The sequence below is a fragment of the Taudactylus pleione genome, unplaced genomic scaffold (assembly GCF_031769625.1).
Source record: "Taudactylus pleione unplaced genomic scaffold, aTauple2 ptg000102l, whole genome shotgun sequence".
Taxonomy (NCBI): Eukaryota; Metazoa; Chordata; class Amphibia; order Anura; family Myobatrachidae; genus Taudactylus; species Taudactylus pleione.
Window position 1 is genome coordinate 6,053,240 of NW_028284504.1, and position 23,865 is coordinate 6,077,104.

At 40.7% G+C, this 23,865-nt stretch overlaps 1 protein-coding gene across 1 annotated transcript in view; it reads right to left on the minus strand.

The window, feature by feature from the left end:
* LOC148525663 (serine/threonine-protein kinase 17A-like) overlaps positions 1-23,665 on the minus strand; it is a 41,839-nt gene extending 18,174 nt beyond the window's left edge. The window contains exon 1 of the mRNA XM_088470751.1: positions 22,900-23,665. Within this exon, the coding sequence (XP_088326877.1) occupies positions 22,900-22,997 (98 nt within the window). The 5' untranslated portion in view covers positions 22,998-23,665. The remainder of the gene's footprint in view (positions 1-22,899) is intronic.
* Between the last annotated feature and the right edge of the window lie 200 nt (positions 23,666-23,865).

The following is a 23,865-nucleotide window of genomic DNA, read 5'->3' on the forward strand; positions in this document are numbered from 1 at the left end:
TGGGGCGGGATGTATTGAGGCAAAAATACGGTATCACATGTACCAAGCACCGGAATGCTTTGCGCCCTGGTGGGTAACGCCATCTTCAGGTGGTGTTACCCAATAGAAGCCTATGAGCTACTTATCGGGACGCCTCCCCTAAGAGCTGTCCTTTGTGATTCTCATCGCATTTCTAGGTACATACTGCGGTAATCAACCAGTTTGTACCCGATGAAAGGCAGGATGAACCGCATTGTGGATGAGATGCTTAGTACAACCCGCCCATTGTATTAGCAATAATAGAGGATGCTCTTGAATAATGATGTTAAAATGCCTCTATATCTGTGACTGAGACAAATACTAGTTGAAACATATGTTCAATGGAACTGTATAACTAGAACTTAATTTTCCATTATCACCCCCTATTCCCATCTCACTCCTTATAACATGCCTATCTACCTCTTCATTAAGGTTTCCACAGTAGGCTACCATTAGGTTCAATTTGTTCCCTAGTAGAGTTTAGTACGGTTTAATAAGGTCAGTGACATGCTGAAAGAAAGGGTCAATTCATCTTACAACCAACAAAGGAATCTTTTCTTTACCCATTACTATAAATCTTTATCCACACAGATCTTAAGTGTCATATAATATCTAAACATATACAGTATATAGCACATAACAGCTCTAGCCCCAAATAAAGTAAGGGAGATTCTATGTGATTTTATTAAATAAGCGAAAGGGAATATAGGGAATCAGAAGCTGCTTCAAGAAGCCAATCTAGAAACAGATTAATCACCATGCACTCAGCCAGTAAAAGAGGTTCATAGGTGGATGTAATGCCGATGTTTATGGTTTAGGTGAGTTAAAGTGAACGTAAATGGGCATGTCAGTGAATGCTGCTGCATTCCCAAACGCAGATCCACAACCACAGAGGCCATGTTTAGAGGATTTTCAGAAGGAGACACTGCGCCAGCCATAGGCTGTCTTAAGTATCAATAGTGCGCTGATGGAGGAGTGTTTACAACCGCAGGCGGATTTGCACTGTCCACGAGCATTGAAAGAGGACATCTCAGAGATGGCACAGTCCGTCTTACGCTAGTACACAATGGGGAGGCTGAAACCAGAATTTGTATATTATCGCTGTAAAAATTTGCAGCTGTACATGCATTAGCATCTACCTCTGACATGCATTAGCATCTACCTCTGACATGCATTAGCATCTACCTCTGACATGCATTAGCATCTACCTCTGACATGCATTAGCATCTACCTCTGACATGCATTAGCATCTACCTCTGACATGCATTAGCGTCTACCTCTGAAGCAGGCTTAAGTCCTATACTCCAATTATTTGTCTACCATACCCCAAAAGGGCATGGATACAACCAGGTAAGAACCCCTGTTGTAGACGATGATAAAATCACAATCTTAAGGCCCCTACACAATAGACAATATTTTGAACGATATGGTCGGTTCCGACGCATCGGAACGACAAATCATTCAAATCGCCAAGTGTGTACGTACTATGCGCGCTACCGCGGCATCGTCCATCACATCTTTAGATCTTGTCTACATGCAGGAATATCTTGTTAACGATTCCCTGCAGATCGTGCAGTGTGTACACTCTACCAAACGACCAGGTGATATGGATACATTATAACTATCAAACCTCTAAATGATGCAAGATATATTGTTTGGTCATATGTTAGATTGCACAGTGTGTATGCACTAGATCATTTGTCCGGGAGTTCAAGGGAAATCGTTGACGACATCACAACGTTTGCAAGTCGTTTAGTGTGTACCTAGCATTAGACTAACATGTAGGGGCACTAAAGTCTAATGACCTCACTCCCACATTGTGCAGTGCTTGTCCCATAGCACATCTTTAGTTGATCAGTCAAGTGTTGAAGTACATCCTGTTATAAAATAGGCTTTATGAATATGTCATGCTGCCACATTCCTTTCCAAAGGAAAAATATTACTTTTTAGGTTTGTCACATGTGAGCTTTGAGAGAACGGCTACTGGCACCACTTGTAGCCCACCACTGATGAATATTGTAATGTACAATAGGTACTTGTGGCATTCCAATATAGCACATACTAAAGCTAGCCATATATATACTGATATGAATCTGCTGAACAATCGCATACTATTTAATATGTGGACAATGAATATTCAATATTATCAGTCAACTTGTGTACCTTTAAAATTGATCATTTCATACTTGGAAATGTTATCTGGTCGGCTGATCATTACCTGACCAGTGGTGTATCTATAATACAAGTGTTGTGGGCGTGTAGCTAGAGTCCTGTGCTATTCTGAGGAGAGCACACAGAGCAGTGATGCCTGTTTCTGATGGACCCTCTTGGGGAAGGTGTAAGTGCCAATACTACGATGACGGCTTCGGACAGTACTGCTGGGTACACACTGACAGATACATTGGCAAAATCGTCAAGCATGTACTTCCTAATCGCGCTACCACGGTGTCGTCCATCACATCTTTAGATCTTCTCTACATGCACGTCAGCCAGTGTGAACCCGCGATATGTCAGTGAACATCGTCGTTCACTGGCTGTGCTGCACAGCCGATGGACAGATATGTCTGCAGACATATCTGTCCATTGGCAGGTGTGTACGGGCGGTCTGACACAGCGGCACAGCGGCAGCCGCGAGGAGGGGGGCCGGACACGCCCCCGACCCACCCACCGGGACCCAAGGGCACAAGCAGATGATGGCCGTTCAGTGTGTATGAACAACCATCATCTGCAGATCACTCGATCTGCAGATAGATCTGTCAGGTGTGTACCCAGCTTTAAACAGTGGACAATGTGTCTTCCTGCTTGAAGATACTAGCATTAGGACAAGGTAGTAAATCTGGCTGCCGTTGCATTTACAGCCACTTTGCATCCTACTCAGATTGTTATCTATTCTTCACAGGGAAATGGTCATACTTTATACTGTGGATATGCTACAAAGGACTGAAGACAAGGTCATTCTTTGGAAACTGGCAGTGTAGTGATAAATAATCTTTTCTTTCTAAAATGAGAAATGTTAGAGATTGTTTGACCGTGGATTTGTGGTCTTTGGCTCAACAGCTGAACTACATCTCCCATGATACTCGGTGGTCAATAGCCTGGATGCTATTTTGGCATTTGGTGCTTTTGTAAAACCAAGCTGGTTTTGCCTTTTATAATGATTGCTGCTTTAAGAAATACGGGAAGACTGGCAGGAGTTCCCGCAGCGGCACCAGATCGCACCTTATTACATAAGCCCTCTCATGTGAAAGGTGGACCATCCCTAAGATTTTGCATTGAAATAAAGTGTCTCGTATATGTAGCTGCATTTGCACTGCATGATGGTATTTATTTATGGTTTTGTTTAATTTCTCCATATGTAGATAATGAACATTGATGTAACTTTAATGTTTGCAGGCATGATAACTACTGTTGTACATTCCCCCTTCCTGAGAACCCATGGTAATACCTTCCTTTTAAGAGTTGAATCAGCAGAGTTTCAAAACATTTTCCCATACAGTACTGAAACCTTTACACATAATCGTTTTGTACACAGGCCTTATATAGTTTTGTACACAGGCCTTATACAGAAAAAGAAGAAATATTTTACATAACTTCAACTTCTGCATTATCAGTGCTATTTATTTTAAAGTGGAAGTAGAGAAATTGATAGGATTTGTTAAGTTTATAAAAGTCAGATATGGTAATTTACTTTCAGCTGTACAATCATTATATAAAGATAAAGTTGGATAAGATTGGGTATAACTCTTTTTTTTTACCTGTCAGTGCTATACCTGTAATCCTCCACTTCAAAGTGATTACCTGAGTTACCTGGCTGCAGATCATGTGCTGTATATACAGATAACCTTCATATGTCCAGCACGCCACAGACTGACTCCACACTAAGCTACAGACTTATCTCTAAATGGGAGCCAGGTGTATTGCAGAATATTTGCTGTAATATTCAGTTCCATTAGGAAACATACAGGTTCTGAAGAGGAATAAAAGGCCTCAACCATGAAACAATCTTATTCTTATCGCTATATAATCCTATTAGCAAGGTGGAAAGGTACATGCAGTGCCCAGAGCATAAAACAAATGCTTGCAATCAAATTCTGGGCCTGATTCAGAGGTTGACGGTAAAGAAACCGCGACTGCGCCTTCTTATGCAGCAAGACTGCATCTTCCTGCTAATGCCTCAACCGATGGAATTCACAAAGAGATGTCCACTGGCTGCGACTCAAATCTGCTGCTTTGCGTAGTAAATCGCACGATCGGAGCACATCGGCTGCACCATCGGACATTAGCGCAGCCCCATGGTTGCTCAGAATGTCCATCCGATGCCAGTGCAACTGTGAAAAAGATGTGGCCGCTTCACATCCGTGTCTCGCTAGCCTCATCCCATTACCACCCAGGTATGCCCACTGAAATTGTCTTTCTGCATCCAAATTCATTCTGGGTCTCCCAGCGGTAACCATCGGGACGAATGTGCATTACAACTCGGATGCAAAACAGCGGTCTCTTGCGACCGTAATCAACACTGCATCCACCTCTGTATCAGGCCCCCTGACACATATGGAGACAGTAATAAGTTCAGCGAAGCGAAAAGTTGTCACATCCAGCTACAGCACTTGCATTGAGTGGACTTTCTCATTTGGCTACAACAGTTTAACAAAACATTATTGCAGTCGATATATCGCAGATGGCCCCATATCACAGCATGTTTTACCAGAAGCAACTGTGATCCACAATAATGCAACTCTCAACATCTTGAGAATCTTTATCAGAAATGATGGAAAATGCTGTTGGTGCAGCCAATAACCCTATCTGCCTGTGTGTGTGGTTATTGTATGTGGTTATCTTCTGACAGCAGTACCAGGATGCCATAGAACCAGAAGTGATCTGGCTGTATATTAGGCCACTCACGTTGAATAATACTCCTGGCAAGATCAATATGTATGTGGATGACTTAATATTGCCCATGGAAGAGCAGTTCTGGTTGAATACATGGATTTGTATACACTTTAGTCATACATAGTGTAACACATAATTTTCAAACAAAAAATAGAGAACTAAGGATATTAACATGGATAGTTTCCCAATACTTGCACTACTTATATAGATAACAAAGGGCCGCCCAGATAGTGCAGTCAATTGTTTTATCTTGAGTATTTTTTTCAGCCACAGAATGGCTGCTTTCACTGTATTCAGGTGATTTAAGCTGGGTACACACCTAACAGATATATCTGCAGATTGAGTGATCTGTGGATATATCTGCAGCTGATGGTTGTTCATAAACACTGAACAACCATAATCTGTCAGCAGGACCCCCTCCCCGCGGCTTCCACTGCAAGTGTCCGGGCGGTCGGCTCATCGCCCATGCACACAGCACGATGGACAGATATATCTGCCATCGGCTGTGCAGCACAGCCAACGCGATATGTCTGTAAACTACGTCATTCACAGACATATCGCTGGTACGGGTTGGGTGTGACATAACAAAGGCTTAAAAGCCATAGGTTCAAATCCCGAACATGGATGCCCGACAGAACAAAATCCTGGTATATTTAACCCTCCCCTCTCCCCCCCTAACCCTCCCTTGGGGGCGCCTAACCCTAAGACTCTGGGGGTGGTGCCTAACCCTAAATCCCTCCCCGTGGTGCCTAACCCTAACCCCCCTCCCCGCACCCTAAACCTAACCCTCTTGGGTGGGGGGTGCCTAACCCTAACCTCCCCCCAGTGGTGCCTAACCCTAACCCCCACTTCCCCTAGCCTGAACCTAACCTTACCAGGGGGGTGCCTAAACCTATCCCCCTCCTTCCCCCCCCCCCAGGGCTAGCGGCTTGCGACGCCCGGCTAACCTACGTTCAGTATGTCGGGCGTCAGGATTTCGATGTGGGGCTAATGATGGGCGTCGGTATTCAGACACCTATCTTTAGTCCCATGCCGGGTTTTCCGTGTCGGGATTCTGGCGGTCGGCATTTCGACCGCCGACATCCTGACTACATCCCCGCTGGTACACACTGGCTGACAGGCACCCAACATATTGGGGGATCAATTGATCGGCCAATATATTTGCCAGTGTGTACCCAGCATTAGATTGCAAGCTCTCAGGGACAGGGCCCTATCTACCCTTTATCTCACCACTGCACGTCCTCTGTCACCTCATGTGTACCTGTTCTCTTTTTATGCGCGTGTGCAATTATATTTTATATCATTTGTAACTCTTATTGTCCGGCGATGTTAAGTTTTAAGGTGCATTATCAATAACGATGATGATGAGGAGGAGTCACTTTAATTATTAAAATTCTGTAGAATAAGAGGCCAGAAATGTAAAGACATATTATTGCTCCAACCAACCAAATCCCAGCTCCCATGACTCCAATTCAGATATTATAGTATGTTAATGTTGTACGACTGTTACAGAATACGCTGTGATTCAGTTTTTCCCTTTTACTCCAGTTGCCCATGGGCAATTATTGTACAAGTGACAATTATTTTACTTTGTCTGTGCATTGCCTGCACAGGCCGACCGCGGGGATCCCGTACCCAACCCGCCTGCACCACCACAGCTGGCAGACAATGACTTTACTCAATTTTATTGTTTACAAAGGAGAGAGAAAACTGTTTGTTTGAAAATGGCAGCTAACTAAACATATTATCCTCCTAGGTTAACAGGAGCCATCTGCAGACTAACAGATGGGTGTAAAATACTTGACGAAATTGCAGGGAATGCTAACAAGTGCTAATGTTTTCCACCTGTGCCCTGTACGTGCCCACTCCAAGACCTTCATCTTCAAGGTCAGATACACAGGAATGTAGAAAAGCACATTCATTTGAAAGTTTTTATACCTATCCCCTAGAGGTGGGAATTCTTTGGTCCTACTAGTACAGCAATTAAACCATGTTTCTTCTGAGACTCTCAAGACATTATAACCTTGTTAATAGTGTTATACATTGTGCAGAGAAAGTAATTTTGGGTACACACTAGGACGATGTCGGCCGATATGTAGTTTTCGGCTGAATCGAAATTACATATTGGTCGGATTGTCCAGTGTGTATAGACTACCTGTGCGCTCCTGCGGTTATGTGTTATCAGCCGGTCAGCTGTGCTGAAAGGACAATATCACATGCGGCGTCACGGCAGATAATGAAGGATAGAATTGGGGATCGTTCATTATATCGCTCAAAGTGTACCTGCAGTATGATATGTCGGCCTGTCGGGCTGAAAATACATATCGTCCTGGTACACATTGCTAAGTGTGTACCCAGCTTAAGTACTCAGCTATTTCCCTAATGTGTGATACACAAACGTTTAATGCTAACTGAGGGGACAAAACCATTTGCATACTCTTCATAAATTGGCCACTTTAATAAATAGATGATAGTTCATTATAAAGAAGCAGAGCAACCAATATCTCAGCTCTCAAATATAAACAATTATCTAAAATAAAGTTGAGAGAACATCCATGACACAGTACCTGCACTTGCATTTGGGTTGGGTGTGGGGTGAATGGAGAACACAAGTAAACAGGACAAACAGTGTCCCAAAAAATATATAACCACAAACACTCCCATGTTCAGACAAAATTGGTTTCATTGTCATACCTGTTTGCATGTGTTTACTAGTTAAAAAAGTATAATTTTGGTAACCGGCCTAATGGTCACTTACAAAAAAACCCTTTATGCATAGACCTATCCTCAATGCGTCATGTGGCACGAGACATCTGGCATGAGTGAGCCACCAAGTCAAGTGCGACTCGGCATGTGCCAAGCAGATTTTATTCACGAGAAAATACGTCTTAGTCGCAAACGGATGCTACAAACCACTACATTGATTCATTTGATGTGCGACACTTGTAGAACTGTGTGCAACTGAATTTTTATACGAAGTACAACGGACCATGGAAAAATTATGTTGCCCCTCATCTTAGAACTTTGTACACAGATTCAGACTCCTTTTCACACTCTAGTCTTGCATATGAAATTAACCAGTGCACTCTTGTGAAGTGGTTTGTTGCATCTGTTTGCACCTTAAGCTTTAAGCTGGGTACGAGACCTAACAGATGTATCCGCATATCGTGTGTCAGCTGACTGCCCGTACACACAGCACGATGCCCCAATATCTGCAGATATATTGGGCACCGGCTGTGCAGCACAGCCGGTGCAATATGTCTGTGAACGACGACATTAATAGACGACGCATTTATGGGCAAAACATATAGTTGGTGCAAGCTAAGTCAGACGGGACCTGGTGCTTCGAGAATGGCTATTTGGTGCGACTGCAGCAATAGTGTATGAGACACAGCTGTATGAGTAAAATGTGCATATCTATCAGCTTATCACATATGTCGGTGCATGCTCAGATTCCCTTTTTGGAACTGGAAAATAGGGATGTGGCTATTTTTGTTATACCGCGACTCCAGAAATGAGCACAGTGGAAACAGTAATAATATCACTTTAAAGTTGTGTCTACTATAACTTTAGGAACTTGGCCATGTAGGTTCCAGCTTCATTTAGGTCTTAAAAAATGATAATGACAATATGGGGATATCAGCGCTTTTTCTTATTATGTCTCTGTTAATAAGATCCACAGTCCTCTTGTGGGGAGACAGATGCTCTGCAGCCATTACTTTTCAAGCGGCTGCACCCATATATGTACCCTCTCAACTCCTTGAATCGCTATTGAAATAGGTTTTACAGAATCTTTTTTCCATAATACAAAGTGCATGAGTACTAATGGCCAGAACTACCACCACTACATAGGGTGCAGCCACTACTAGACCCAGAGGTGATAGGAGCACAGTAATGGTCAACCCATCCCTTCCCACTGCTCCACCCCAAAAAAACTGTATACATGCTGAAGGGGTGTATAATAAAACATTTAACAAAACTGCCACACAGGTAACTGCGTACAGCAAATACATATAACAAACTGCATATACTCAAATTCTGCCATTTTGATTGATTGCTATGGGTCAGTTACCTGTGTAAAATTTTTACATTTTTACTGTTTCTAAATGTCCCCTAGGGTATTCATAACAGGTATTATGTGTATGTACAGTGCTGACATAGAGTAACTCCAGCTGGCAGAAATCATTTTTCAGTAGCATTCCTTTTCACACAGAGTGGCCTGACAGCCTGTTTCTTCTATCTAGAAAACCAGACGATCTTCTTTTGTTCCCATGCAGGGGCCAGTCTGTGTTAGTATTGGCCAGGTGTCTTATCTATGGCTCACAGGAGGTTAGGAGGTCATAATTTAGATGATTTTACTGACTGCAGAGAGCCATGTTTGCCTCACTCCCACACATGAGATTAGAAGCATTTTAATGTGCGATTTGTCTATTGACCAAAGAAAAGACTTTGCCCTTAAATTCACTAAATGGATTAGCAGCAGGTATATCTTATTTAATGTCTTTATATGGGGATAAACATAAACTCATTTCTTTCTCTTTGGCTTCAAAGTATTCTGAGACAACTAAGATTATAAGACAAGGACACAAGGATACACTTCAATGACACAGCTTGTCCAAAACCGGCATGTTGAGTACCTTGACTATTCTATGTCATCCAATGTATAACTGATTGTTTGTTTTTCGCTGTCTGAATGGGACTGCATTTATTTGAATGCAATGTAATTAATCCAGTGGCAGTTACGTATGTGCCAACACTCACCTTTAATGCAAACTATGGGGAAATATGCTTTACATTTTCAACAAAACATAAATCAAGGTTGTTGTGCACCCGATTTCCTACATATTTGTAATATTAAAATATACTCTATCAATTGCTCTGTCCTGGTATGATGACTTCAACAAAACAGTGCCATCAATAAAACAAGCAATAAACATGAACAATTAGGAAATGCCTGTATATCATGACCAAGCTGTTGAATAAAAAATGTTCCAGTTATATAAATTTCATGGATCTCCGCCTAGCTGTTATACTGAGAAACACTGGCATCATTGTCCATGGCTAGCGTTTGTATTTAACACAAAATACATAGGGACTAAGGGGTCTATTTACTAAGCTGTGTTAGGAGATAAAGTGAACGGTGATAAGGTACCAGCCAATCAGCTCCTAACTGCCATGTCACAGGCTGTGTTTGAAAAATGGCAGTTAGGAGCTGATTGGCTGGTACCTTATCACCGTTCACTTTAAAGGTGAGTGGTCTAAAGTAAATTTAAAGGGATTATCATCTAACACTTGGGATTCTATACTATCTGGGGCCTTAGATTTGACTCTGTCTACAACAAAATGTCTTAGCAAATGCTTACCACATCCATTATAATGACAGTTCCATAAAGATACGATATTTATAAGTGGTTGCAATGGTTGGGAACTAGGGTTAAAGTCAAACATATCTCTCTGGTCAAAAAGTACACCAAGAGCATTGGTAGAACACCCAAAAATTATGAATTGACTATATGAATTATTGTAATTACTGTAAAATTATAATCACATAAGGCTCCATTTTTGTAACTTCTTAGAAATCTATCATGATAAAAATGAAAGTTAAGTGGCCACATGTATAAAAGATTTGGCCAAACTGGATAAGAAAATCATGAGTTATCTGCACTAAAATCCCCAAAATGTTTCCATTTTCGTAATACAAACCTCCCCTAGGTCTAGATTTCAGTTGGGCAGTTGGGTATATAAATCCTGTTTACTGCTGCTCTGCATAATAGAGCAGCATTCATTGGGCATTCAAAGTTAAAGAAACAGGGCATGGGGGTGGTCCAATCCACCAGAAGCTCTGCTGTCCACTTCCGGTTCCCATCAAAAGTTTAGAGGTATGCCTATGCAATACTTAGGACAAACATGATCACTATTATGATACTGTCTAATTGTATAACTGTCTATGTCTATATGTATATAGCATCCGTCTGCTATATAAATATAACAGGGCTGATTTATTAGCATTGTATTTAGATGCAAAATGTCATCACTAATCAGCACGTAGTTCTCATCTATGCTAAGACGATGACAATTGTCTGATTGGTTGCTATGGTTTAGTGCAAATGCTCTTGCAATGTTAATAAATGAGCCCAATGTGTGTATGATAGTTGAGAGAAAGAGGGTAGTACTATTACAGAGCCCTGCACATGCATTTAGGAATTCAGCAATGTTGGGGAAGGACGCATAATTCAGACAAAAGAGAAGTTTTAAAACAAGAGCTTCATTGTTAGCAACTGGAAGGTGGTGAGCCAGGGGGACAGTCAAGACGTATGCTACAAATAGTGCAGGATTCTTAGAATTCCATCCCGGCAGAGGTGGTAAATCCAAGAAAATGCCTCAGATTTAGGGGTTGGCTTGTATCTGAATCTGAACCAAGAATCTAACTTTCTATATTTTATAACACATATGAAATTGTCAGATTATTTACACAGAAGAAGTTTTCCAAGTTTGCTGCGTACCAATTAAATGTAGTAAATAGTAATCCCTATCGCGCACAATGTCAGGCGCAGCAAATTATTCCCAATAGTACCACCAATACTACATACAAAATAGAAAAATAAACAAATGGAAATAGCGGGACAAGAAACAAATTATATGTAATACCATACAAGTAGAATAATGTCCCATTAGTGAATTTTCTTCCAAAACAATTTTTCCTTCTCCACGTTCCCTTTAGGGTACCTCAGTATTAGTGGACCTCAAAAAAAGAACACAGAAATATTCCACATAACGTAATACTGTTTTATTCACCACAAACAAGCAAATATTAGTGCACTTCTAGGGGTGAGTAATCCTTCGTACCAGAGCAAGGCAAAACATATGCATATCACAAGTGGATAAGTTCTCTATTATTCCCTCCAGGCCTGGATACCTCTACTTGGATATGTTGTTCAGGTTCCTCTCCTCTGGTTCTACAATGATTCCCCACCTTCACCGACGCGTTTCGACCATCAGGGTCTTTCTCAAGGTCTTTCCCTTTCACCTGCTGAGGCTTTATTCTAGAACGCTGTGGACTACAGAGACATTCCCACCTTTGTTTGTACCCAGAACTACAGTTACATAAGAGCATTCAGTCACAGACTGTTTCAGGTTCTACCCTCCTTGACAGATTTATATATGTATGATGTAAGCTCTGCTGCTGACACTCATCAGATTAGTAGTTTTCAAACCACAAGAAATTCACCATGACTTGTAGATTGATTTGCTTCTAAAATACATATGATACTGATTAGCTTATCCATATCTCCTGAAAGATTTAACATTAATCTAAACCAGAGAAAAATATGTTGAGGTTATAGTAGATGGTGTACAGTATGGCTAGAATTCTCAGTCCACTATATTATTCAGAAAAGTATTTATCATGAGTAGCTCATAGGTCGTCAGTTTTTTTATATGTAGCAAATTAATTAGTAGGGGGTTATTTATTAAACTTCCACTTAATGTAGCAAAAGTGTAATTTTTTCCTCTGGCCTGGTTCATGTATGTGACTGAAAAACTGGTTTGAGCTTCCCGTTCTGCAGCCAATACTAAAATAAAAAATAAATAATGACACATTCTTATAAATACAGGGACAACTTGCGAGTTATATTGGCACAAACATGTCTTGCTTAGAATGTCTCTAAGATTAATGTAGGATAATTCAGACCTTTCATGTTCCTTGCAGAATGTGGGCAAAGCGTGGGCATACCTCTAGCTTTTAAACCATGAAATTGAGTATGAAACCCAGGGGAGGGGGACTTTGTGCAGTCTCCATGCAGGCCTCCCCTCTATGCCGGCGCATGTTTCCAGTAGAGTCTCCTGAGCATGTGCTGATCTCCAGGAAAATGGTGCGATTGCCAATGGTGCCGGGACCATTTTCCCGGTGATTTCAGTACTTTGCATGTGCTGATCTCCAGGAAAATGGTGCCTACACCATTTTCCCAGTGTTTTGTGCGGCACCGACGGAGTGTTAAGTATCATTAATGGATGCAGGGAGTGCAGTGGGGGCCTCCCTGGACAAAGGGGCCGTGTGCGCTGCACAACCTGCATCCATTATATATACGCTCATGATAAAACATGAAATGATGTTCCCCACTGTCCCCTTACTGTCACAACCTAGGACATGAATGATGCTTCAATGTACCATATTATCGGAGAACAGCAAAGTAGCAATTTATTAAATACGAAGGTTGTTGAAATGTGACAGTAGTAAGGGCTTTTAAGTGCCATTTTTATTTTTGCCAGCATGTACAGTAGGCTAAATAACCATCTGAGACCACAGTGTTGCAAATGACCATGTAATAAAGCATTTGTACAGTGTCTTTCAAAATAAATTTTTTTATAACTACCTCGTAAGTAATCATGTTCAGGCCTTTAGTGATGACAGTCACCATGCCTGTCTTTCAGTCTTTGATGCAGGGCTACAAACAAGGTTGTGTATACAGATGTTCCAATTTCTTGATAAGGTGGATACTTTTCTGGGTCATGAAAGGTTTAACCAGCATATCTCTAACTACTCCCCCTCCTTCCCCATCCTTCTGTTCTGGTAATGACAGGCTGTGGCTTTTTATCACAGGACCCTAGCCTCTTTAATCTCTCTGTTTCCCTCTCTCTATATATAGATGTGTCCTAATACATCTAGCCTCCTTGCACACTAAACAGCCCTTCTAGTCGCGCCATGCTGTGGCGTGACTCGGTAGCGCAGTGCGTCTTTTTGTGCAACTTTTTACCTTAAAATGCATCTTATTCGCACAGCGATGCGAATAGGACACACAAGCAGCTTCTGCTGATTAAAAAGATATGCAGTATGCCTATGTTCTGTGTGCGACTGCCGGTTCATCTGCATGCGAAATGCTGCGTTACAGTGTTACAGCCACTGACACTGTAACGTAGCATTTTGCATGCAGATGCACCCACAGTCACACACAGAAAATAGACATGCCACATATCATTATAATCAGCAGAAGCTGCTTGTGTGTCCTATTCACATTGTGTGAATAAGATGCATTTGAAGTTAAAAAGTTGCACAAAAAGACACTTGGCGTTACCGACTCACACAGAGCTTCCGCATTATGTGTAGCATGACTTGTAGCGCAAGAGGATAGCTGTATGTGGACACATCTGTATATCTCTCTTTTAGATTTTTCAAGTGCTTGAAAACAAATCAAGAATTCTGAATGTAAGTGCGTTATTAACAAAATGACTCGCTGACCTTTGACACCCAGCAACCAGTCTTATATAAGTAAAGCCTTTTACTAGTAAACTGTATGTCCTTTGCGTACTGTTATCCTGCGTAATGATACAAATTCAACATCAAAAAAGCAAATCTAACATGTTAAATGACCCACAATCCTCGGTGATAAGAGTGTGGGATATTGATTAAACTAATAATGTCATTAAAGTGTACTCACCACATATATATATATATATATATATATATATATATATATATTCACTAGGAGAAAGTTACATTGCTAAAGTTGCATTGATATCACTAAATCTAAGTAAAATGAGTGGAAGCCATGAGCTCACATTAAGACAAATGTAATAGTCTAAGCTGAATCCTGTGCTAACAAATGTGCCCCCTACTCCTGACCTAAGACCCCACCATTTCTACATTGTTTACCATCAGCCAAAATGAATCGGTTTTGTTTCTGGAATTTCCATTTGGCGCCAAAATTAACAAAGTCTTTAAATAGATTTTCTTCAAAAGGAAATACATGTTTCGCTTTAACTGGATTTGATTCATGAGACAAATCATACATGAGTTTATAGGGAACCCTTCAACTCAGTGGGGGCAGCCATTTTGTGGGCTGAACCAGTAGTTGACATTCAGCCAATATATTCACTAGGAACTAGTGACATCACTGAGGCATGAGGCACAAATTACATAGTGCTAGCATTGCTGGTGAAAAATGGCTCTTACCTCTGTGTAAGGGCAAATAGCACAATTTTTCAAAGTTATCGAAATAAGTTAAACTTCCAGATATGTACAATGCGAACCAGTTCCATTCTGCTTATAAAAAGCTTATGGGATAATCAGGAAAACTTGCAGAGGTGGCAAGAGGCCAACTTGGGGGTTTTCACTCACCTTGGCAAGTTAGACTATAGTACATATATAATAACCCTGCAGTACTTTACATTTATTCCTGTTATTCATTTACACATCTGACTGTAGTCTGAAGAGTTTACTGTAAATGTGATGTGTTACAGCTTCTGATGACAATATGTTTTGTTTACACCTATTTCATGTTACGGTGCTTATCTGCAATTCATGACAAAAAATGCATAAAATAATAGCATAAATGGCTTCTTATAGGCTCATTCCCATTATGGGTTCTAAAATTTAAATGCTGTGTTTAAAATTTTAGAATGTGGCACAGCCGATATCTCATCCGCAAACGCTCACTGATAGTACAGTGGATTGTATTGGTGAAATTACAATGCATTAAAAGTGCATATAAAGCACATTATATACAGTAAGTAAATTACACTTTAGTTTTCACAACCATTTTGCAATGTTTTGTGAACAACCTCTAAAAGCCTGGGAGTCAGTAGCCAAAAATCTTTTTTTTTTTCTTTAACAGAAACCTAGAGACCCCCAAAAAAGTTAAACAAGGAAAAAAGGGCCCCAAGCAAAGTAGGCCTGTCAAAGTAATTCTGTCAGTATAGGATTCTACATCTCCATAGGGAGAATAAGTGCAGACACATTACAGAGCAACTGACGGACAGTAATGTACTGTTACAGCTAAATGAGTGTTTACCATCTCAAATGATCAGTTTTAGGCTTTTGTATCACAGCTTTAAAAAAGTAACTAATGTATGGTACATATGTATGGTACAGTTTATACTGTATGGTACATATGTATGGTACAGTTTATACTGTATGGTACAGTTTAGGCCTGCAGAATTCCAAATGGCTTTCAGAAATAGCAGATGTATACAACATTCTACAAATAAGATGTACAAACTTGATACAAAATAATAAAAAAGCAACATTTTGCTGACATACTCTGACCTAGTAGAAAACTTAATGGGCTTAATTCAATTAGGCGCAACATATGCCGCACTTACTGTATCACCATACTCATACATTTTTGTTTGCAGCTACAGAGGGCGGCATACCAGGGCGAGATTGGGACGAGACTGAGCCGCGAGTGGGGTGAGGAGTTCCTCTGCCTTTATCGGTATTTCTACACCGTTGCGGCAACTCACCCCCTTCACTCTTAATTGAATTAACCCCAATGATTTCTGAAATTTAGCAAATATGCATGTGTACACAGGGAATCGGTATGACATACCGCCGGACTTAAGCCTGGCAATTGTAATACCGCCGCCGGAAGGCAGGAGTCCCTAAACCTAACCCCCCCCCTCCAGCGGCTAAGATGTCCTTCGTTTGGTATGCAGGGCGTCGGGATTTCGGCGTCTGGATAATGATAGGCGACGGTTTTTAACGCCTATCATTAGTCCCATGCCGGGATTTCACAGTCGGGAAGCCGGCGGTCGTCATTTCGACCGCCGGCTTCCTGACTACATACCATACACAGTATTATGTTCTGGAGGCTACACATTTTTTCTAAGCTGCAGTTTACACCATATATAACAAACACTGAATTTAACAATACACGCAAGCTAAGGGATTCTTAACTGGGGGTATTTTTATCCCTTGGGTTATGGTAACCAAATATTGAGCAAAGGAGACTCAATTACTGAACAATTACAGAAAAAAAGTTGTTATGAGATTAGAATAAACTACTTTGGAAATGATAGGACACAAGTAAGTTTTATATATATCATTTAGTCTGTACCCAGCTTAAGGTGAATGAGTGTTTGGGATAGTCACAGAGCTCTTTTAAGACCAGGATTGATGGGTAAGGGCCAAATCATAATATATTAAATCCAATTTCTCTTGTCAATCATTGAGGATATACAGATCAAGGTTTAAGTCAGTGCTACCTACACCTACACATGAACCGAAGCGAGGAATAAGGCAGATCATTTTCTTATAGTAAACAAGAAGACTGGTCACATAATAATTGTTTGACCAGGACAAGCTGCTTGGAATTCCAATCCATCCGCTCACAGCTCTGATATAAACAGATCAGGATATCGTTTCTCCTGTAAATGTATAGCTTAAACTCTAACGAGCACTATCAGAGCACCTGACCATGCTCAGATCCCGTGCTAGCATTCCCAGACGGCCTGTCACATTCTTTCATTGTGTGGCATAGTAATAAATTCAGAGTGGCTCCAGAAAAACCACAGGGACCTCTAAAGAGGAAGTCCACTTCTGATTTTCTGAGTAAGGTTGCAAACACGGAACAAGAAATATACTGAACATACCATAACCACTATGACTATTTGTATACTAAAGGATCTGTTGTATCTTCTTCCCTGCCTAGTACCCATATAACTTAACACATAACTGCGTGATGTATCGTTACATAGCATCGCACAGTTGCTGGGTGGAACCATCGCATGGTGTGTACCCAGTCTTAGACTGCTTGCCTAACTAGTATACCCAGGAACATACAGCCACAACATTTCTGCTATGATTTATTGACATTAGGTAAGTACCCATATGTTTTGGCCCACTTATTCTGCTGCTACAGAGCCAATGAGCCTGGTTCTTAGTTGGACGCAAACCGAATGCAATGCCGATGTTCACATTGTTGCGTGACTATTTGCTACTGAGCAGGTGCAAAGAATTCTGAAAACCCCGACAGCGCATGCGTTACCCTGAGTGTACATACAAAGGTGCTCTTGCGATCGGCTCAGATGGTATCAGAAATTGAGCGGTAAAGTGATGGGCATTCCTGGGTGGTGGCTGGGAGGTGACCTGAAGTGAACGCAAAAAAAGTCTGTCTCGTGGGCATGTTATGGAGTGTTAGTGAAAATATCTGCATTCTCAGATACACAGCCGTTTCCACAGACGCCATGTTCAAACGGAGAAATAGCACCTGCCATAGGGCTGGTACAAGTGTCGCTGGTTTGCCGATGGTGGCATGTCAGGAATCGCTGGCAGTGTTACTGCATGCAGAGATGAAGTGGGCATCTTAGTGCTTGCCCATTCAGGAGCACACTAGGGAAAGGCTGAAACTAGCATTTGCATATTATCGCTCCCATGACTCCTCCAACAGATGCAAGAGCGGATGCACCACCTCTAAATCAGGCCAATGCTGTTTGTAGGTTGCACATTACTTGTAAATCAGCCTTTTCAAATAGTAGTAATTACTTACTGATGTGCTCTTCTTACAGAACAAATTAAAGGTTTTCCCCATTCAAAAAGGTGGAATTCCAATAAGTGTGGGTAAAAGCTTTTAAATCTTACTTCAAGTGGCTATTCCATTATCTCCCGACCATGTCTACAGGATTTATGTACTGAGTGCCTCCAACACGTCACCTACAGGTTTCTTCTCATGGCATATAATGTTACACAACACAGGTTGTCTAAATGTTATCTTACACAACTTGCACAATAAGATATTTAGGGGTCTATTTACTAAAGTAAGAGTTTTTAGAAGTGGAGATGTTGCCCATAGCAACCAATCAGATTCTTCTTAACACTTAACTAGCACCTTCTAGAAGATAATAGCTAGAAATTGATTTGTTGCTATGGGCAACATCTCCACTTCTAAAAACCCTCACTTTAGCAAATTTACTCCTTAGGGTCCGGAACTCATATCGACACTTTCATATGGGAGGGTGGGGATATGCTAAAAGTAGAAATTATAATGAACTGTAATTAATTTATTTAAAAAATAATAATAATAATTTGATTATATATGTCAAAGGACAAGTTTTTCTTCTTTTTAATCATCATATAAGGACAGTAAATATTAGTTTCAAGTGTGGATTATTGGTCAGCACAGATATCATATATGTGCCCCATGCATTTTGTACAGTTCTGTATTGTTTCCTTGTATGTTCAATTTACCGAATGACTCTACAATCTCTACAGTGCTATATACATAAAGAATAACAATACGTCAATAAAACGTATAATGAAATGATAAAGATTGGTTAGGCTATAACATTCCTTGAAGTTTTCAGTAAACCAGAATAACTGCTCTGTAGCCACCACACAAAGTATGCTCATAAATATCAGCATATAGTGTTATTTAAGATGGAAAAGAATACCAGCAGGAGAAAGTATCTTTTTTAACGTTAATTTTATTTTTATTAGTTTAGTTCTCTTTAAACTTGATCATGTAAAACATATTGTGGGGTCTCCTGTGCGGACAGACACCAATTTACAGGCCCTAGTTCCACAAAAAAATAAAAGCCTGGATTTGAATGTGTAAGGTTAGTGTTACTCATAAACTTACTGTCTACATGAGTACTAGCATAGTGGTGTGAAGCACCCCTGATCTGAGTAATTAACCCATGTTTCTTATTGTTTTCCCACAAAGTGCTCCAAACAAGCTAGTTATGCACTACTAGTCACAACACAAATGTTCTCACAGCAGAACAGTCTGAAGTAGGGGAGTAAGTAGAAGGGTTGTCACTTGAAGTGGAAGGGTGCAGGCTGTAACATATGTCTCTAGTGATGAAAGGACGCACAATCACTATCTTTATCAGTCAAATCAAGTGTGTAAATGAAGCTAATGATAGCTTTATGGCTGAAAAAAACATGTTTGCTGTCAGCAAAGCCGCCATCTGGTGCAGTACGTGGCCCACAAAGTTTTGTTTTCTAGGTGTTTCCTATATATATGTATAGAAATAGATAGATAACGTAATTGGTGTGTGCACTCATGGTTATTATACAGTCACTTTGCCCGGTGCCATCAACAATGCCATGCCAGGGTAAATGCACTGTCCACAGAAGCGGCACTCAGGTCAGAAATTGACACGGATGATAGCAGGTAAAATTCTCCAACGTTTCAATGTTTTATTGTCGCATTTTCCTCAGGGATATCATATGATATGAGTACCGCTTCTGTGGACAGTGTTATATAATGCACGGAAAAAAAGAGAGTAGTAGCGACCACACGTTAATCAGCACACCTCCATACACTGCTAGATGTAGCGATCTTCATTTCACAGCATGGAGTCAGCTGAATGACAGATCAGACAGGTTTGATAACCAAACCAAATGATTCAGACCATTTTTCTGCAGCTTTTAGACTATCCATTACCCGACTTTGTGAACAATCCGACCAAAACCAGGAGGTTTTGGTCGAATTGTTCACAAAGTCGGGTAATGGATAGCCAGCAAGGACCAGCGATTCGCGTGCACGCTGGTTCCTTGCCGTCCCCGACTGTCTACTGAACATGCCCGTCAACCTGACGACGCTCGTCAGGTTCGGCATGTCCAGAGATAGGAGGTCGGGCTCCTTCACTGAATGATGTTCAGTGAACGCCGTTCAGTGCAGGCATCGCACCTCGGCGACCTGAAGGTCTGAACGCTAGATGTTCAGACTTTCAGGTCGCACAGTGGATACCCACCTTCAGGCTGTGAACGATTATCGTTCATGTCCATACACTAAAAGGTAATACTGTAGTACAGAACACTCATTTCATCAGCTGTTCTCAACGATTCATTCAGTGTATGGCCAGCTTCAGTGACATCTTCATGGATACAGCACTACTGTCAGAAAGATTCCGCATTTATAACCTTCTGCTGATAAATCATATTGCAAGCTCTTCTATAAATCAGAACAGCATTATAATATATTCTTGTTGTATATTAGAAGCTTAATTTAGTTAAGGTAGTGTGAATAGTTATACATTACAATGTGCTGATTAACAGGTCCTGGATAAGGACAATTACAGCTAATGTTTCATAATATCTGTTTAGCCGCAGGTCTCTTATAAACACTACAAACTCCACATTACACATAAGACGTTACTGTTGTCTACATTGTTTGTAATGATGAAATATCAAATGAGTGCTGATATATTACATAATGACAGGGTTTAACCACACAAGTCTCAATCATGGACATTCTAGGCTACAATAGTATTATTACAGGAATCTGCACAAAGGGATACCAGAATATACATCTGTTTTAACTGCAATTCTAAAAGAATGCATGGGAAGAGAGCAGCACTATTATCTTAACCCATTTGAACAAAGGGTATAATTGGGCAGAGTACTTAAGTAAACATGTTACCATGATTGTTAATGATCTGTTGGGAAACACACAGTGGGTATTTGATACCTTTCAAACAGGTCCTCTATGTGGCAGAGCGTAATTTGTGTGACTGAGCTGCTTGTTATTGATGGATCAGTTTATTTTATGGGCAGGACATGTGTTTAGTTTAGATTTAGCAGTAATTATTGAAACAGAGATTTTCATTCATTTTACTACAGAGAAAAATGGGGCAGTCATTCTACACAATGATTTTGGCAAGTTTATGAATATTTTTAAAGCAGCAATAATTTAAAAGGCAGAATCGGTATAGTTTTGCCTTTTTAAATGATTGCCACTTTAAATATATAGTAGGGGCTGACCCGCAGGCTATTGCATAAGGCCCATTATCTCCGATGGCCACCTGTATTATTAGATGAAAACTCCATCCAAAATTAAATTGTTTGCATTGGGGATTGATGTAATAACTACAGGCAGGAGCCCAGCTGGCACCACAGGGAGGCACTGGGTAAAAATCAAACAGTTGACAATGGGTAGTGAGTGTGTTGTGAAAGTGACACCTGCCCAGACAGATCACTGCGATCACCAACTGAACATACCCAACTGACAGCTAGTCACTACTTACCTGGCGGCTTCCACCAACATGATACAGAAAACCCACCGGGCTACAATTATTGGCAGATTATTAGGGGGAGACTTTTCTAGAGGGAAAAACGCTTTTTTTTCTTTTTTCTTTTTACTGGATTCTCCTTAATTAATTGCCCATAAACTCCATTGGAACAGTGCACCTAGTGGCCGAATAGTGATGAAACTGGCAGAAAATTAAGTTTGGTTTACCAAGCCTATAAAATTACTCAAAACATCTCCCTGACATGGTGTTATCTTTGTTTTATCAGAAAAACACTATTGTCCCTTTACTGGTAATAAATAAATAATAAATAAATGCACACATACTGATAAAGTTTCGCACAAGGATAACTCATGCAACCATGGTCATTAACCATTCCAAGGGCATTACCAATGTGATTTCACTCACAGCCCACAAATGAACCTCAGCAGTGACTGATATTGGAGACAAAAATGTTATGGAACACTGCGTTAAAGCACACAAATACTAGTAAGTATATACTATATAAGTGGATAACACTACTTTGCACCCGACTAAAATAAACTTTAGTTAACCCTGTATAGATGACATGAACCAGTCTCCAGCTGTTGCGGAAATGTAAGTGACAGAGGGGGAGTTGCACTAAGCCTTGGAGAGAGATAAAGTGGAGAGTAATAAAGTACCAACCAATCAGCTCCTGTCAATTTACAGGCTATGTTTGAAAAATGACAATTAGGAGCTGATTGGTTGGTACTTTATCACTCAAATTTGGGAGGAATTCATTTCCTGACAACGACGCAAAGTTCTGTCCCGGAATGTCACATTGCGTCCTTCCAGCATTGCACATTTTCCCAAGTACAGTACCTCTGTTGGGTGCAAAGGAAAACTTGCAATGCCGGCAGTACTGTCATTGGCCGATATGTGTGCAGCACAGTTTATTATGCCGAATAAAATTACCCCCATTAGGTCTTGTGCTTTACAATTTAGAGTAAGGAGAGAACTAGCCTGGTGCATATAATGTCACTGCTCAAATTAAAGATGCCTGTGGATGCAGGTCATGTTTGGAGACAGTCATGTTAGCTTTATATAATAATAATAATAATAATAATAATAATAATAATAATAATAATAATAATATTAAAGCCAAGCTTGCAATCTATATGAAAGTACATTTTTGTCATGTATATTGAACAGTTACAATTATGTCACAGGATAAGTAAAATTCCCTAAAGTCCAAATTTACAGTAGCAGTTTCATCTCTCTTACCTGCCCAATTCCTTCCCCACTATGCTGTAGTTGTCAGAGAATGGGTTTGTCCTCAGCAGAGTCTGCGTGTGAGTGACCAGGCTACCTTTATCCATCATTCCAACAGCAGCAGTCCCAAAATGTTTAAAAACAATGCAGAATTACAGAAGTCTTGTAACAAAAGTGGATTATCCAGAATGATGCACAGAAAATTAAATTTATGTTAAAAATACAAACAAAAATAATCAGAAAAAGAAAAATATGAATTAAGACACACAAAATATAAACGTGCTTCCCAAGTCCTTTGCAAGTATAAAAACAAAAGTTAAACTTCTATGCAAAAAGTTTACATTGATAAATAATCTTGAAAAGCAGCATGTTATTTACAAAAACGAGTACTGTGGCAGTGTGCCCTAGATAGTCCTTGTGGAAGTGTGCCCTAGATAGTCCTTGTGGCAGTGTGCCCTAGATTGTCCTTGTGGCAGTGTGCCCTAGATTGTCCTTGTGGCAGTGTGCCCTAGATAATCCTTGTGGCCAGTGTGCTCTCAGCAGATAGTCCTTGTGGCAATGTGCTCACAGCCTGCTCGTACGAGAAAGTAGCTCAGATAATGCAAGAGCCAGAAGCATTATGTGGATCAGCAGCACGTAGTGTTGTATGATTTCCTGTGCTGGTTATGGTTTGCTAAATCTGAATATAGCGTTTCCTTTCCCACAACTTCTGGTTCTCTGCATAGAGCGTCTCAGACTGTAATGACTTGTGTTGAATAGACAGAAATCACTCACATCTGTCTGCAGTCTGGGCTGAGCTATGGCACGGGCCGTGCGTCAGCCAATCACACAGCACAGTACAACGCTCCTAGTGGCGATTTTGGAAACTTCAGCCAGAACTATGGAATTCACACACGTGTGTAAACCAGATATTTCCATAGTATCAGCTGTTTTTGGCCCTTGCAGTTCCACAAGCTGCCTACCTGCAGATAAGACTTA